The 16,405-nt window shown below is 40.6% G+C and overlaps 1 protein-coding gene across 5 annotated transcripts in view; it reads left to right on the forward strand.

Annotated features, from left to right (window-relative positions):
- Positions 1-16,405, forward strand: part of CUX1 (cut like homeobox 1) — a 226,366-nt gene that overhangs the window by 132,332 nt on the left and 77,629 nt on the right. For all 5 annotated transcript variants that reach the window (XM_031591842.2, XM_031591837.2, XM_031591838.2 and 2 more), the window contains exon 9: positions 11,516-11,564. In XM_031591842.2, the coding sequence (XP_031447702.1) occupies positions 11,516-11,564 (49 nt within the window). The remainder of the gene's footprint in view (positions 1-11,515; positions 11,565-16,405) is intronic.

Genomic DNA, 16,405 nt, shown 5'->3' on the forward strand with positions numbered 1-16,405 from the left:
AATGCAGTTTTCTCCAATAGCCAGAAGGAAATACTTGTTTCAGTAGCTTGCAGAGAATAGGCACATCACCTATATTCACTTCTACAGCCAAGAGCACTAAAGCATTCAGATACATCTCCCACTTGAATGCTGTGTTGCTGCAGAGTCAACATTTAGCCTTTCTTGTGCACAAAGAGCATATCCTTAAAATAACTGAAGGAAAAAAGAAAAAGGTGTATTTTCATACAAATTCTAAAAAGTATTATTGAAGTATTGTTATTGCACTTAACGTTAAAGCAATGTCCAGATGCTGTGGGAGCAGTTGACCAGGTAGGGCAGCAGGATGTTAGCATGTCTGGGTACCTGATAGTAAATGCTTGAAGGAATACAGACGGAGCACGTTGAGCCTGACTGGATGTGTTTTATCTTGCTTCATGCCAGCAGATCCTTTGAAAGGCCATAGGATGCTGTTGTAGTCTTCACAGTGCCAATTACCAAAGTCAGGTGTAGTAGAATGGAGAGAACTGATTGAGACAGCTGTGGCTTTCTCTCCTTTCGTCCGTTATATTTACCCTAATACTTGTTCGGGCCACTGGAAAATTACTGTTCTCCATAAGGTAGGAGCTGATGTTCTGTCATTGCCGCAGTGGTAAACAGTAATTTTCCATTGATATATGCCTGTGGAGTGACACATGTACATAAAACTGCCTCGCTGTACTGTTTTATTTTCAAACTGATTTAAATCTGTCTCATTGAATATAGACCAAGTTAAAGAAAAGCTTTTTATAGATTCTTACAGTGATGGGTAAAGATACCAAATAACCAAGTGAAGAAATTAATAGTTGTCTGTATTTTCCAAATTACTGAGCTCCACAGCTCTTTTTGTGGTTAAGGGCAGGAGATGCTGAGTGCCTCTGAAAGAAGCTCCTGAAGATGAATTTGGTACGTTGCTATAGTAAAAACTGTGAACGTAGTCCAACTTTTGAGGCTATTTTTGTTTGGAAGCAAACAAACATACAGAAATATGTGATATTAGCATTCATAGAGAATGAGAGAAGATTGTCCATTCTGTGATTTTAACTATTCAAAACCTAGTCATTTTACAGATGTACATGATGATTCTGGCCAAAATGAAATAAAAAGCAAAAGCAAAAAAAAAAAAAAAAAAGAAGCATCAGCAGCACAAAGTCCACGACCTTGCCCAGACCTATACACACATTTCACATACTGTAACTCCAGTGACATAATTAAGTTAAAATATTTGTGTGTATATTTAGAGGATCTTTAATCAAAGCACAGACTATTTTTCCTGCTGATTCTTTGGGACTATAATACATCATTCCCTTCAAAAGGAATGATACCTAGGATGCCTCCAATTAAGGTATCTAATTTTGGATGTGGGGTCTGTTCTAACTCCATCAGTAAAAATAAGTACATGTTGCAGGTGCTTTATTTCCAAAATCACGCAAGGTCCATTATTGTTACTGTTAGGCATTGGAAGAAACAATTATGAAACAGCTTATGCAAGTTGTAGAGCAGCATAGGTAATCAGTTACTGCTCTTTAAGGAAGTTTTCATTTTGTATTCATTACACTTTTTTTTTTTTTTCCAAGCAGAAGCAAAACTGGCAATTTCTGCCATGGTGCAGTGGGAGCAGAGCAGAACAGCCTGCCCTAGCACTGCAGGAGCACAGCTTCCCAAGGAAACAGAGCTTCCATGGCCTTGTGGTTTGCTTTACTGCCAACCTGCTGGGTGTTCAGCGTGCAGTTGGTCAGCTAACCTCCTAAATTAACTTGTGATTGACTTCAGTGGAAATTAACAGCATTAAAGATCCCCAGGACAGGGAGCTCTGGTGCCTCTGGTAGATATAGGGAGCGGGTAGGAAAGACAGACAAATCAGCTATGTGAGTGGAGGGCTGCATTTGGAGAGCAGCAGCTGCCTGTGCACTTGTTGATTGAGCAGCCATGTCCGTGTTGCTGGAAAGCGTCCATAATCAGTACTTTGTGAGCAGGGAGGGGAGGAGATGATATTTAGGAGACAAGGGAGTGACCTAGAAATATTGTAGGAGGATGTAGCACTGGGGGGCAGCTACAAAGCACAGATGGGACAGCTGATACTGTTACAATAGATACTGTCCAAACAACATTATAGGAACAATCAATAGGAAACAGTGCTTTATTTGTATTTAGGCTTACGGGAGAATGTGCTATTTTAGCCACTGACTCAGCTCTGTGTAGGGCATCACCAGAAACAGCGTGCGGGATTTCAGGGTGTCAGGTAAAACTCTTGGCCTACTGAATCTCATTTTGCAATAGTACTGATTTGTTGCTTTCTATTGAGGATTTTGCTCATTGTAGAAATCCTGTAGATTCCAAATCATGAAAATGCATGAGAATGCATGCAGCTTCATTTCAGAGGCCGTTCCTTGCTCTCTTCCATCGGGCCAATGCAAATCACCTTTTTGGATCAAGTCAGTATTGACCAAGTCTTGTAAAATATTGCACTAATGGTAACTGGTCTGTTTAATTCTTTAACAAATTAACTAACATTGAAAGCTCTGTGAATAGACTGCAGAAATGGCCAAATCCTGGCAATAGGAACAGACAGCTGGTGAGCGGGAGCGGACCTGGAGCTTTAGAAGTCCCACTGATTTGCAGGATGTGTTCTGGAAGTTGGTGAAGTTCATGGCAGATGGGAAGGTTTGTGATTTGTGAGCCCAGGAGCAGATTGGATCGAGTTGCCATTAAAAAAGCAGCCACTTCCCAAAAAAGCTTGCAAAGGATGGTTTCAATTAGGGTTTCTCCACGTGTGGACCACAAACCCATGAGTGGAGTAAGTGGGCAAGAAAGGGGTCCTTTGCATTGTCCAGCATGAGATGCACCTCCCTCCTGCTTCCATTGGGACCAAAAAGAAGTGAGGGGATGGAAAAGATGGAGAACAGTGAGGAACTGGCTTTGTTCACGAGGAGATCAGATTTATCATAGAAAGACCTCTACAGCTCATGTTTGAGTCTTTGGGAAATAATGATTTTCTTATCAAATCAAACTGCAAAGTGTGCCCAAAAGAACCAAAACGAGTGCAATACAAGGACCATAAGGATTAATAACGATGCCATCTTCATGTGATTAATAAGACTGCTGATTTCCCACATCTTATCAGCCTACTGTAACTCTGCTTTGTATATTTGTTATCTCCATTTTGTGTTGTAGTGTGGGTAGATAAATAAAATACCACGGAGGCAACAGGAAACAAAACAAAAGTAATCAAACATGTTTATCACTAGAGCATTAAAATGGCTGCTCTGGCAGACACCAGATGAATTATGCAATACATAACTTAATTCTCTGGGCCACAGATGTTTCATTTTTCCTGCAAGAAGATGATTGAACCTTGAATGACAGTTTCAGGCAGTCTTTGATTGCTCTGTGGGTCACATGCTTGATATGACCTGCATTTGAGTTGCTTTCTACATGCTGTTGCTTTATAAAACATGTAAAATTGACATCATGTTGGCTGCTCAAGGCCAAGTCAGGAGTAATTCCATGCTTTTGATATGCTTTGTGTGTGAGTGAAGCGGGGGGAAGGATGCCTGTGTTTAAATTCTGATGTGTTATTGAATCAACTGGAGTCAGGAGGGGGGAATTGCAGCAGGCTCTTTCAATTTGTGATAGGAGGCACTAGGAAATACAGAGTTTGTCATATCTGTGTCATCTTGTATTGTTAGAAAATCTTTAGAGCTGTAGTATTGCATCAGGCAGTGACTCCTGCTGCCCAGGGCGCAGCGCAGTGCAGATTGGCAGCGGCAGAGAGGGCAGGTAGGAATGTTGGTTAGTCTAAATCAGCACCTCTGAGCACGAATGTGCCTCACGTTCTGAACCTGGAGATTGTGTTCCTCACCTTGAGGACTTCATCCTGTAAATTTGATGGATTTGTACTGATTCTGGTGCAGCACGTCAGTCTCAGTGTATGTGCCTCTAGGTACTGATGCAGGCAGTATTCAGGTGTAAATACATCCAAAATTAAGCATCCAAAAGGTCTCATTTTCTCCACAGCATCTGAAGGCAGGTCCAAATGTTTGCACCAGAGCTGCATTGCAGAGCTGCCTCTCCTTGCCTACTGGCATTAGAACCTGCAAGAGGATGAGCCCTCACCTCCCACCTGAGGTCTGAGGCTTCTCATCCACTCCTACAGAAGATGGAAACTGATTTTTAGATGAGGCTGAGCAAGGCCATTTGTTTGTGCAGGTTTCAGGTGCAGACATAATCTCGTGCTACAGCAGCCCTCTTTGAACTCCTCTGTGAGCCAAAGGATCATTACCAGCAATGTGCTGGGAGGGAACCCACAATAATCCGAATCGGGACACTCCTGATTCCTGCTTTTAACATTTCTCATAAGGCTCTGTGGGGTAGAGCAAAAGTACTTAATGAAGTAGGGCACGAGACTAGGAGGAAAAAAGGATAGATGGCATTTCTTTTCCTGGTGTCCCTTTCTGTAACAGGCAGTGCGATGGCTGGGCACACAGCACAAAGAGGAGCTGTGGCTGTCGAGAGAAAACCAAAATGATCCTTGAATGAGGATGTTTAAATGGAGGAATGAACCCTAGGGGAGTTCAGCGTTCGTGTTGGCTGTGGTACAACATTTATAAATACATAAGAAAATATGATTGTCGTTGAATTAAAAAGTGCACCATCTATTTATAGGTTGGGCTACTCCTTAATGCAGCCAGCGCGCCTTCGCTCTTCTGCATTCCAGCTGCTGACGTTCAGCATTCTTTGGTGTGCAGTGTGTGCTGAGGTCATGTGCTGTAAAACTATGGGACTCGGAGCTCTGGGATTCCAGGAGCTGACATTTTCCTGTTATATATAACTTTTTTTTTTTTCTCTTTGTATTTTATTAGTTAGTGTCATTCATACCAGTTTCTGTCCGTAAAAATGATTAATAAAACACTGCTGATCTTTAGAAACTCTGCTCCCTATTGTATCACTGCAGTGATGCTGATTTCTGTTTACTTTTGGCTGCCCCAAAAGTGATACCTCTTTTTTTATTATAACAAAGTGCTTACAGGTTTTCTTAGAAAACAATACAGACTCAAAGAGCTTTTATTCTACAGGGGCTTATTTTATTTCCTTCTAGCAATCAAGAGTGTTTTGCATTGTCCAAATATTATACGGTATCTTGAGCTTTAGAAACTTTTGTATAAACTTTTCTTTTATCTCTGTCAATATTTGATGATTGCTTGACATCTTTCAAGCACCTAAGACATGATTTATTTGGAGATGATACCTGCAGCTGATGCGAAGGCAACTCGCAGCACTAACGTGCAGTGTTTAATGAGAAGTGTTTGCATGAGATTTCGTTTATTTCTCAGCTTCAATCTGTACGCAGTGCTCTGCCTTGCTGCAAGGCTTCCAGTGAGGGGTGACTTAATTTCCAAAAAACTAAAAACCTGGAAAGTTAGGTTTGAGTCTCTCTCCCTTTTCTTGGAGGAAGAATTTGATTCAGTGTGGGATGACAGCCTGGAGGAGCCTGGACAGTGTCCACTGGACAGTTAACTGTTCCCCAGATGAATCCTGATGACGTTCTGTGTAATCACCAGAGCACCTGAAACCACCATTTCTTTGATCTCTCAATTTAAAGCCTTCAGTGTTTCACTGCTAAGCAGGGAGAGGATTTTTTCTTCAATTGAGTTCCTAGGAAAGGAAACACCCAGTTCATTACTAAAGTTGGTGGATTTATGAATCCCCGAACAGAGAAATTCTTTTACGAGAGGCCCGGATTTATATGACATTGGAAAAAGGATTATCTGATCTGAAGATCCTTAGAGGGTTGCCGTGAAAGAAAATATTAACCTATAGCTCTTGCAATTTGAAAAGTAGATTTGAGAACTCGGTACTAAAAAGTGTGTGAGTTCTTGCCTTTGGACATGCTGCACAGTTAGCTGAAAGAAAACGTTTCTTCTTCATTTGTACAGCCTTCATGGCTTCCACTTCTGGAGGTGCTGTCAGCAATAAATGTGGATTTATCTCATGTGGGTGTATATTGTGTTAGAATCACTATGAATTCAAAAAATGCCTGAATTGCACGTGCAGCAATATTTGTAAAATGAGAGGTACGTAGAATTGGCAGTGGGTTTGTATTGCCTCCTGTCAGAGACGCTGTAAGGTGTTCGGTGTGTTATGTTCCCTGTCAGTTGGTCCTGGAAATGAAGGAATCCAGCCCAGCATGCTCCATTAGTGGGCACCAAAGAGCAGGAGTTGGATGGGGGAGCCTTCCAGCAGAGCTCAGGAAAAATCTTGAGTTTGGGTAGGAAATGTATCAGCTTTTTTTGCTCAAAGCAAAAACAAAAGTGAGTGTTCCAATGAAAGAATTGTGCCCTGAGTGAATGCCGACATCGTTGGACTGCAGGCAATTCTGACGATGTTCAGTGATTCAGAATTACCTCTTTGACCCTGGAACATTTCCTCATAGAAATTGCATTGAAACTTGAAAAAATACAGCACACTGCAGTTTTCTTCTGACCCTCCCCAGAACTTCCCAGTTGCTCTTGCATTAGCACAGTGCTGGGGTACAGTGCCTCTGATTTGAAGAGGGTAAGATGTTTCTGCCAAATGCTGTGTAATTCTGCTGAATTCTGCTGCGTGGTGATCACAGGTACCTATCAGGTGTAGGATTTTTCTTTCTTTTTTATTAAACATTAATGCATATTAGTTGGAAATGTCTGCTTTTAGTTTGAAATGGACTGCATAAACGTTACAGTACTTAGAAGGCTGTAAGAAGCCCTCTGGCTCCGTGTACCGTTTGCTCTGACCAGGAAACTTCCACGTTTTTTAAGAAAACAAATCTGTGGGAAAAGATGTTGTTTGTTTTTTGCCAAACCAAAACATGAATCTGCCCCTCTAGTGAAGTTTCTTGGCCACGCCATTGACTGCAATTTCAAAAGTGTCATTTGTGTTTTTCAGTTCTTCCATCTATAAAGAATCCAACAGCAGTTTCCTTCAAGGTTCAGTAGGTTCGAATGTTCGGGGGCTGCAGCCACAAGGTTTGGCAAAGCACTCACTTGTCATGTTAATAAAAAAGGAATTGTTTCTGCCTCTTTAAGCTAGTATCTAAATGAAGGAGTCGGATCAACTGGATTTTAATCATAAAGTCTGCATTCTTCTTGCTTGCAAGTGAATAGCTTCATGGTGTTTAGGGTTTTCATCTGATTTATTTAGAGGAAAAAACTGAGCTGCATCCATCTTACCAGCACTTGAATTTGCTTGCTTGTTATGCTGTTCAAACCTAATCAGTTAGCTTGAGCTTAGAAAGAAAATTGAACCGTTCTGCATTTTTTACTTCCCATCAGAATTGAGTGTTGTTGTTTTTTAAACTCCTTAAGTTGTGTTTTTTTCTGAGGGGGTTGGGTGGTTTTGTTTTTTCGTGGTTTTTTTTAGATGACGTGTTAGTTTTGAGGGCTCTTTCATAAATGGTAAAAGTTTATACCTTGTGAAATCAATAGCTTTTAATGCATTCTGCTTTTCACTTGAAACACAGCTGCAAGAGAGGAAATAGTAGGTATTGTTTGTGGTTGTGCCATTTCAATAGTTGGGATTCTTTTTATTTCTTCTGTTTGTTCCATAGCTCCAAATGCTTGAACTGAAAATTTGATTTGCTAAATTCTTTAGGCTAAAAGTGCCAAAAATAGAATAAACTATAAAACAGACTGAGTACACACAATTATTTTTGCTGTAACAAAGAGATTATAAAGAATTCAATCAAATTAATTAATTAAATTAATGACTATACTATCTTGGAATGAGAAAACTCAGGACAGATAATACGCATTCCTGAAAACAGCTTTTACCCACTCTATTATCTGTTTCAATGTTAAGAAAGTATCAACCTTGACAAACCCTGGATAAAGCTGGCATTTATCCTGACCACTGTGATGTGGAAATCTGCTCTAAAAGACCATAAATACCAGTTTATTTCACTAATAGGTTCTCTTGCTACTAATGACCCTCATTCTCTGCATTCACACAAAAAAGGAACTTTGTTTTCTGTTGTTCTCCTTGCCTGTAGCTCTTGGGGTGGTGGGCTGTGTGTAGGCCCTTACAAGAGGCCAAGTCACCTTTGCTTCAGGAGGTTAATCAGGTTAAAAGTAAAACCATCCGATTTGTGACTCTTCAAAGTGAGTTTAGTTCTCTTGGAATGGCTTTGGTCAGAAATGCAGGATCAGGTTTGTTAAACCCAGCCACTGTTCTCTGCAAGGTTCCCATCAGATTTGCAGTGAAAACTTGCAGGACAGGATGCCATCAGCACTGATTCATGGTCTTTTAGCTGTCAAAAAATTCCACTGAAATCAGAAGGTCTGAAAGTGAGCAAATCTAGTGGATGGTGAATACATCAAAACTGACCTTTGTGGGCCCAATTCAGTGAGCCAGAGTGGGATTTCCTTGTGCCTCGCAGGTTTGAGTTCAGCACGGTGCTTTGTAAACAATAAATCAATGGAAGTTGTTTCTGTGAGTGCATAAAAGGGGTGAGAACTGTAATTTATTTTATAATAAATACTATTGCTGAGCAAACAGCGAATGTAGCTGTTAGAGACTTCTCAAATAAGTGATTTTAGACTGCTGAGTGCCAGCTACCAATGTGGGAGTTGAGCTTTTAAAATGAAAAGAGTGAATTCCTTTTGAAGGCTCTTCTGAATGCTGTTGACACTTGTGCATGTAAAGAATACAGAGTAATTTAATTCATTACTTTGCTTGAAGATAACATTTACGGTTGCAGCATTAACCTTGGTAGGTGTGCAGGCTGCTAGGATGGAGATTCTCAGCTGGGAATTTCTGAGGATGGAATATAATCCTTGTAGAGGTGTGTGGGGAAGGCTGGGTAGGGTGGATGTGAGGGTGAAAGGGCTTTGGGACCAGCCCTGTGTGTGGCTGCAAGGACAGAGGGACACTTTTGCCCTCGGCTACAGTTTGACACTGCACCAGATTCGGTCAGAATTATCCGTGCATGCTGAAGGGCAGAAATGTCATTTTTATGGCATGCTGTATCCTCAGTTGCTTTTTTCTGTAATTGACTACATATACCGATGCTGTAATAGAGCTCTTAAATCCTGACCCCAGCCGAAACAGCAAAGCAAAGTAGCACTGCTACTTGTGTCTGCTGTAAAGGCACACCTTAAGGCAGCACTTCGCCTCTGCTTCTCCAGGATCCAGGGCTCAGTTTTCCTCGTTCTGAGGGCTCCTCGTTCTCATTTGCAGCTGTACGCATTAGGATTTCTTCGTGTTGCTAGAATGTGTATCAATCCAGAATGTTCTTGGCTTTCACAACCCTTGGCTTCCTGCACTCGCTGCTGTGAGCTCTACAGGTGGCTGAGGGTCCTGTGGTGGGCCCAGATGCCCTCACACACTTCTTTTCTGCATCAGAGCCTTTTTCTTTTCTCTGCAGCCAACCCTCTCCCTTGGCTGGACTGAAGAATGGCCCTCCCTCTGCAAAAGCAGGACACTTCTCTTCTCCTGGCCTGGGTTTTTTGTGCTCTGCTCTTAGGCTCTTGAGCCTTTCAGACCTTTGGCTGATACTTGATACCAGCGTTCCCTTATCTGGGGGGAAAGGTGGGGTTTTATGGCTCTTTAGGCCCAGAAAGAAGTGAGCAGAAACTGCGTCCTCTGGAGCTGCAGCCCCGTGTTGCAGTGGGATGCTCAGGCGCTGCTCCGGGAGGCGTGTGACACAATCCAGACATCATTTACTGGCTCCATATAACCTGAGGCATTCACACATAAATTCAACCTGAATACATAAGCTTATATAGAGAGGATCCTTAAACTATCCCAGCTAAAAATATTTGTAAAATGCTGGGAAACTTTTTGCAATGCATTTGGATTCTCTCTTCCCTGTTGTGAATGCGTGCTGGGGTCACTTGCATGTCTGTGCAGACATCTGAGATGTGATTTCCATATGTGGGTTAACAGGATGGAGGAGTTCCTCAGGCTTGGAGCCTAAACAAAAAATACTGCTTCACAGCTAGGTTAGAGAGATGAAAGATGTTATTGTAGGTTTACCTGAACATGTCTGGGTCGGTCTCCTGGTTAGACCCTGGATGCTCTGAATCCTTATTTGCCCAGAAAGCGGTTGTTCGATTCATTAAATAATATCTATTAATTCAGAACATCTTGTGCATGATTTCTTTCCAGTGTAAGGATACACTAGCTTCTTCTGCATGAGAAAATACGCATTAATCTATTTTCCATTATGGTCCAAAAGGTTTTTCAAAAGACTGTTCATGTTGCCCCAGCCTTAAGACTGTGATGAAAAAATACCTTTCTATTTGTTTTTTTTATATTTATTACCTATTGTAATCTTCTACTGCATTTCCCAAATTTTCTTGAAGAGTAAGTCAGTATTCAGTGTCAGTCGAGCTGGTACTGCTGTGTACTTCAGTAAGCATTTTTCCCAGAAAATACCTGTAAAGAAAAATGGATTTTCATTGAGATAATTTAAAAAAAAAAAAAAAAAAAACAAATCCCAACTTTCTTCGCATCAGCAGAAGAAGGGAATTCCAGTATTTCACAGCTTTTACTGATAATGATCTGCTACAGATAAAAAACAGACATTGTGGTGTTGGCAGATTGCAAAAGGACTTGCTGGTTAAAGCTAGTGCTCATAGGAGAAGAGGATAGTGTTTATGCATCCATATGGCCCAGAGATGAGACAGGCAAAGAGTCTAGGAGAAGTACTGTGTCTTCATCTGTTGATGCAGAGCATTCTTTTAGCAGTGCAGGCCTTTTGCTGGTACTTTCACAGTTGATTGTATGATGGAAGAATTTGCCCGTGATTTAGTGTGGTGATAGAATTTATTGCCTAATTATTATATCCATTTGTGTGAGCCGATCTTAGAAATGCTGGAGTTTTTAAGGGGTCAGGAATGGTAGCTGGCACTTAACACACATGTACACAATGGATCCATTTTTCCTTAACTGTATAGCTTTCAACCCTTTGAGTTTCCCATCCAAATTTGTAAAGTGCATTAAGAGCCCAACTCTGAATTTAGTTTCTTAATTTCTCCCAAAAAACTCTCTTCTCCATACTTGAAATTTCTGACTCTATTTTGACTTTTTCTGGCAGAAGAGCCAAACAGAAGAATAACACAGTGCACGTAGGGTCTCCACATATGCAGGTAGTTGACTGAAGAATCTTTGGCTTCTTCATAATAATCAGTTTTGAAGCACTCTTACATCTAAGAGAGGTGACACGGCTATTCTGCAGAAGCTTTGGGAATAAGATCTAATAAATATGCTCAGATATCTGTATGGCACTTCGTTGGAAAACTGGAAAAGACAAAAGATTTGGAGATTTACAAACCAATCCACAGAGCTAAAATGCAGCAGGATTTCACCAGCCAAAAGCTTAGCTGCTCAATCTTTACTGCGCCCTTAAAAAAAAATTAAAATTGGTATTGTTTGTATGAATGTCACAGTTGTACAATGCATGAACTCATATTGCAGGTATTCTTCATGTGATAACAGAACCTCTGCTCTCTTGTTCTCCCAGGGCTGATGAAATCGAGATGATCATGACAGACCTTGAAAGAGCAAATCAGGTAGGATTTAAAATTAGTTTCTCACATTCTAAGTATGACTTTGATTTTTTTTTTTTCCTTCCTCTTTAGAATTTCATGACAGTTCTTTTATATGCAATTAACAGTCATAACTGCACAGTAAGAAAGTACTTAAATTTAGAGAAGAATTTAGGTCTTTGGGAATACTCTCAATTCCATACACGGAGTGACTGTGTAAGGTGATGAGGAAGATGCATATGGACATGCAGATTCCCAGGTGGTATATGAAACAGGTAATGGTTTCATAGAGAGAAACGTCAGCCAGGCATTTCTTTGTCAGTGAGCTTCATTAATCCATCTGTCAGGTAAGATCAGAGATTGCAGATCATAAGTTGCTCAGGTCATGGTTTTATAATGCAATTTGAATGTACGCAAGAGCAGCTTGCATTCAGTTGCACAGAAGGGGGGATGCACAGTCGTGGGTTAGGAGGAGGGTTGTCCCCTTTCAGATAAATAAACCAGTCAGGAATCTCAGCCTCAGTCCTTTTATTCCAAACCACAGTCTGCATGATGTCTTGTTATATGGGACTGGATAATCAGAGCAAGCACATTGTTTTTTATTTTAGTTCTATATACATTGGAAAGATGTTAATAAAGTAGAAGGCAGATTTGTAAGTTGTTGGTTTGATTATATAGTCAGTGAAGGAAAATTGGGTTTTGCACAGTGGGTTTTTAGTTCAGTCAAAGAACTTTTGTAGACAGCATTAAATATTTATGAAAGTGCTAGTAATTATTTGAAAATCCTTAGACTTTCTAGAAATTATGTAGGTTGTAAAAGATGTTTTGGTAGAATTATTTTGTAATTCTTGCAAAGGCAGTATGTCTTTCAAAGTTGTAGCAGTTATTTACCCAGTAGGTTTTTTTCTTCAAGTAGAAAAGTTGTTGTAATTAAGGAACAGGTATCTCTTATTTCCTTGTTGCCACACTAAAATGGAAGATACCCATTTACATAAAAATGCTGGCAGTATTTTCCTATCTTACTGCAACAAACTTGCAGTGTTTTTTTTCTAAAGTTACTTGGATTTTTTTTATAAGTCACAATTTATAACCTCTTATGTGCATGATCCTTATTGTGGTTATAATTAAGCAAACTCTGAGTCTGTACATAAACATGAGTGTGCAGTTCTGTGAGGTGCTGTAATGCCAGCAGAGGTGATTCTGTCTCTTCTTTCCTCTTTTCCCCCCCACCTCATTTTTCTAGTCGAGGCAGCCATGGTCCTTTCCCCCCCAGAATCACCCTTTGCAGTTGGAAATGTTTCATCAAAAACACTGAGCTCACTTGGTGCAGAAGAGCATGAATTTGGGGTGAGGGGACCAAGTTTGTTTTGTTTCTGTGAGTTTGGGAGTTGGTGCAGCTCAGCAAAGCACGGGACAAAGGGGGACAGGAGGAGATTGTGACCTCAGGGCATGGAGGGAAGTGGAAGTGTTGACTACCAGACCATCCCTGTAGTAACTGTGCAGTGCTTTATCTTTGTAAAACACTTCTACAAATGATAACATTACAAATGAGTAATCTTTGTAGCAACCTCGTTTTACAGTTGGAAAAAAGCTGGAAGAAATTAAATCAAGTGCACGGACCAAAAAGTGAGTTTGCATCAGGCTGAAGTGTTACAATTGCAGAAACAAGTACTTAACATAATTATCTATTTAATAGTTAAATTAACATTTCCTTTTAATGTTTCAGTAAGTACTTATTCCCCATTATTATGGCTACCTTGAAAGAGTAATGCTCAGCATGACTCCTACTTTGAGGCTAAATAGATTGCCATGCTGATTTTGATGCAGTGTTTTGCTGTTCTGGAATTAACACTGACCCAAACTGAGCTGGGATTCAGGGGAGAAATTTACAGAACTGCAAAATGCTTGTGTCAAAAATGAGAAATATTTTTGCTGTAAATTTTTAAATGTCAGGTACTTCTTCAGGTTTCTGTGTTCTGTGTGATGGAACCAAGGGATCAGAGTGGATGTAATTCCCACCCTCTTGTTCTGTTGGATAGAGCATGGCCGCTGCATGAACCACTCCCCTCCATCTTTAGACTCTATCACCTCTCTTCTCCCACTGTTTTTTCTTCATCTGGATTCTTAAATTGTTCCATGCAGGAGTTTTATTGGCTTGTTTGTGTGTTATCACAGCACTCTCCTCCCCAGAAGAAATTACTAGATCATAGACATAATTATCTTTAAATACTTTGCAATATTCTGCTTAGAAAGAAAAAGAGGTAGTGACCGAGTGACCACAAAATTCAGTTTCTCTTCATTAACTCCAGGCATAAATGGAGCTTTGTCTCCAGCTGTACCTCTAATCAAAGAGGAACAACTCTAAATCCCTGGCCTGAAGGAGCAAGCTGCCTGCTGGGGCTGAGGAGCACGGGGTGGCTGCCCTGATGCTGCAGGTAGCGATGCGGTGGCAGCGCAGCTGCTCAGATGACAGCCCTCCATCAGCTGCTAATCCAGGCACTCAGTGTGGGTCATCCAAGATCTTGAGTGATGTTTTGCAGCTGAGATAGTCTCGCTCAGGCTGGCAAAGCTCAGAGAGGGTAACTGAAGTATTGCAACTTGCCCTGTTTTGGACAGACGGGTCCTGGCAGGAGTGTGGGTGTCACTGATGGTCTGCTTTAACCTCTTGAGAGATGTAAATCAATACAAAAAGGACAAGATTCATGCATAAAAATGGCTGATTCTACTGTATCTCCCTTAAGAGCAGTGATCACATAGCTCCGTAACAGGGAGGTGTAGAAGGGGTGTAGGGGCTGAAGGTTTGCATCCAGCAGCTCCCTTGTGTTGAGCAGTAGGACGCTGCTGCACCATCTGCACAGCAGCAGCAGAGCTGTGGGCAGCAGCAGCTGGGTGTGCGTGAGCTCTCTTTCTCTCACAGTCCCTGAGGTTGTACAACTTGGGCCCATAAGAGATTTGAAGTCAGAATATAACGAAATGCAATAGGCATTGCTTATTTTCACATTACAAACCAGCCAGCTCGATGGTGAAAATAACCTGAGAGTTCACCCTCACATTTCCATGAAGATTTAATAATGCTGTAGTTTGAGGAAGGGACTCGTTTTATTAAGATTTCATTTTGCACAATAAATCACTGCATATTTTCTGATATGCTACGAAGTATAATAATAAATAATTAAAGCAAAACTACCCTTACTTGTCAAAATAAATGATTTATCATAGTTTGGGATATAGCATCTTTGAATTTTTTATTGTTTGATTCCCAGAATATTACCGTTTCCAATCAGTGAAGTTAATGAAGCTCCAGTGTACTTTTCTGCTTGCACAACAGTTACAGTTACATGAATGTATATTTTATATAAATATTTATGGTTAGTCCTGTTCTGTACCTTTTCAAGTTTACACCTTTCTCATAAGTGTTTATGGCAGTAAGTCACAAATATTTGGGATGACAAATTTATTCAAATGAGTTATCCTTCTGATCCAGTTGTGCATGGGAAGCACTGAGGCTTCTGTTCAAAACCATCCCTTGTGTGTTGCAAAAACAGAAACACGTTGGAGTGTTTCATTTAAGAAGAAGAGGGAGGAGAAGGCTCGATGTAAGCTTTTAGTATTGAGTCTGGGTTTGTTGTTTCATGGCATCGATGTGTCCACATCTGCTGACTTTGTACACTCCCTTCTCATTGTTAAGAAAAGAAAGGAAGTGCTTTTTCACTTCTGAAAGATAAAGAGAAGGACTTCGGCTAGGGTTGGTTGGGACTAGATGATTATATTTTAATCTTTAGGAGGAAATAGACTTGAAAGGTCTCCGATAAAGGTATCCATAGACTTTGAGAGTAATAATAGAAAGAGTACATAGGATTCTTTTTTCCTGCAGACTGTATTGCAAAAGCTATAGAAAAATAATTAAATCTGTTTTTTTCTTCTGTGTCTATGCCATGTTATCCCTTTGGAAAAAGCAAAGCGTTTCCATTGGTTTTCTTCCCATCTTTGCAGTGCTGAATGTATTCCCAGATTTCTTCGGCGTATTTTTCCGAGGGAAAGAAAATAAAATATAGAAACTTCTGTTATCAATAAAACAACAGCTCCTTCTCAAATACATAGCCACTTATGAAAGAATCTGGACTAGATCAGTATTGTGTATCCCAAAGAAGTGCAGTGTTAGATTTTCAGATCTATAAAGCAAGGGCTAATAAGTTTTAACATTTTTTGTATCAAACTACCACCGAAATAAATAAAGCAGTGTGTGCTGTTGAAGTATGAACAAAGCCTCACTTGGTCATCATAGCAGGAAAGCTCAGGTACTTTTCTTTCTGTGTCATTGGTTACGGTACCTTCCTATCTCTAGCACATCACATTGGAAAATGGTTTGAAAAGATATTCCCACTAAGTGAGATTGCTATAAAATATGTATGTTTTCAAGCAGCAGACGGAATAATTTCTCCTCTTGCACTTAGCAACACAAATGCAACAGGATATAGGTGTAAGTGCTGTGCAGGGGAGGGCTGCTCTGAACCACCAGTGGTAGCAAACCCAGTGACAAGCCAGCCCTCCTTGTTGGGTTTCCATGAAGATGACTGTTTGTCTTGACACGCTTCCTTCATCTGCACACGTCCTGCCAGAGCATGAGAGCTTTTTGTTTGACTGCCTTTGCTGTGAGCTGGAGCCCGTGCTGCCATGCTGTGCCATGGCTCCCCTGGCCTTGGGAAGCGAAGCCATTTTATAGCCGATGAGGTCATGCACTTAACACTGTGATTTAATTTCACTGTCTGTAAAATGGGAACAATAACATTTACTTTATAAAGTGCATGGAGATCCTTGCATGGAAGAGGGCTTTATAAAGGCAAAATACGGTTAATATTATTTTC

Source organism: Phasianus colchicus, chromosome 21 (genome assembly GCF_987193195.1).
Source record: "Phasianus colchicus chromosome 21, bPhaCol1.hap1.1, whole genome shotgun sequence".
NCBI classification, from domain to species: Eukaryota; Metazoa; Chordata; class Aves; order Galliformes; family Phasianidae; genus Phasianus; species Phasianus colchicus.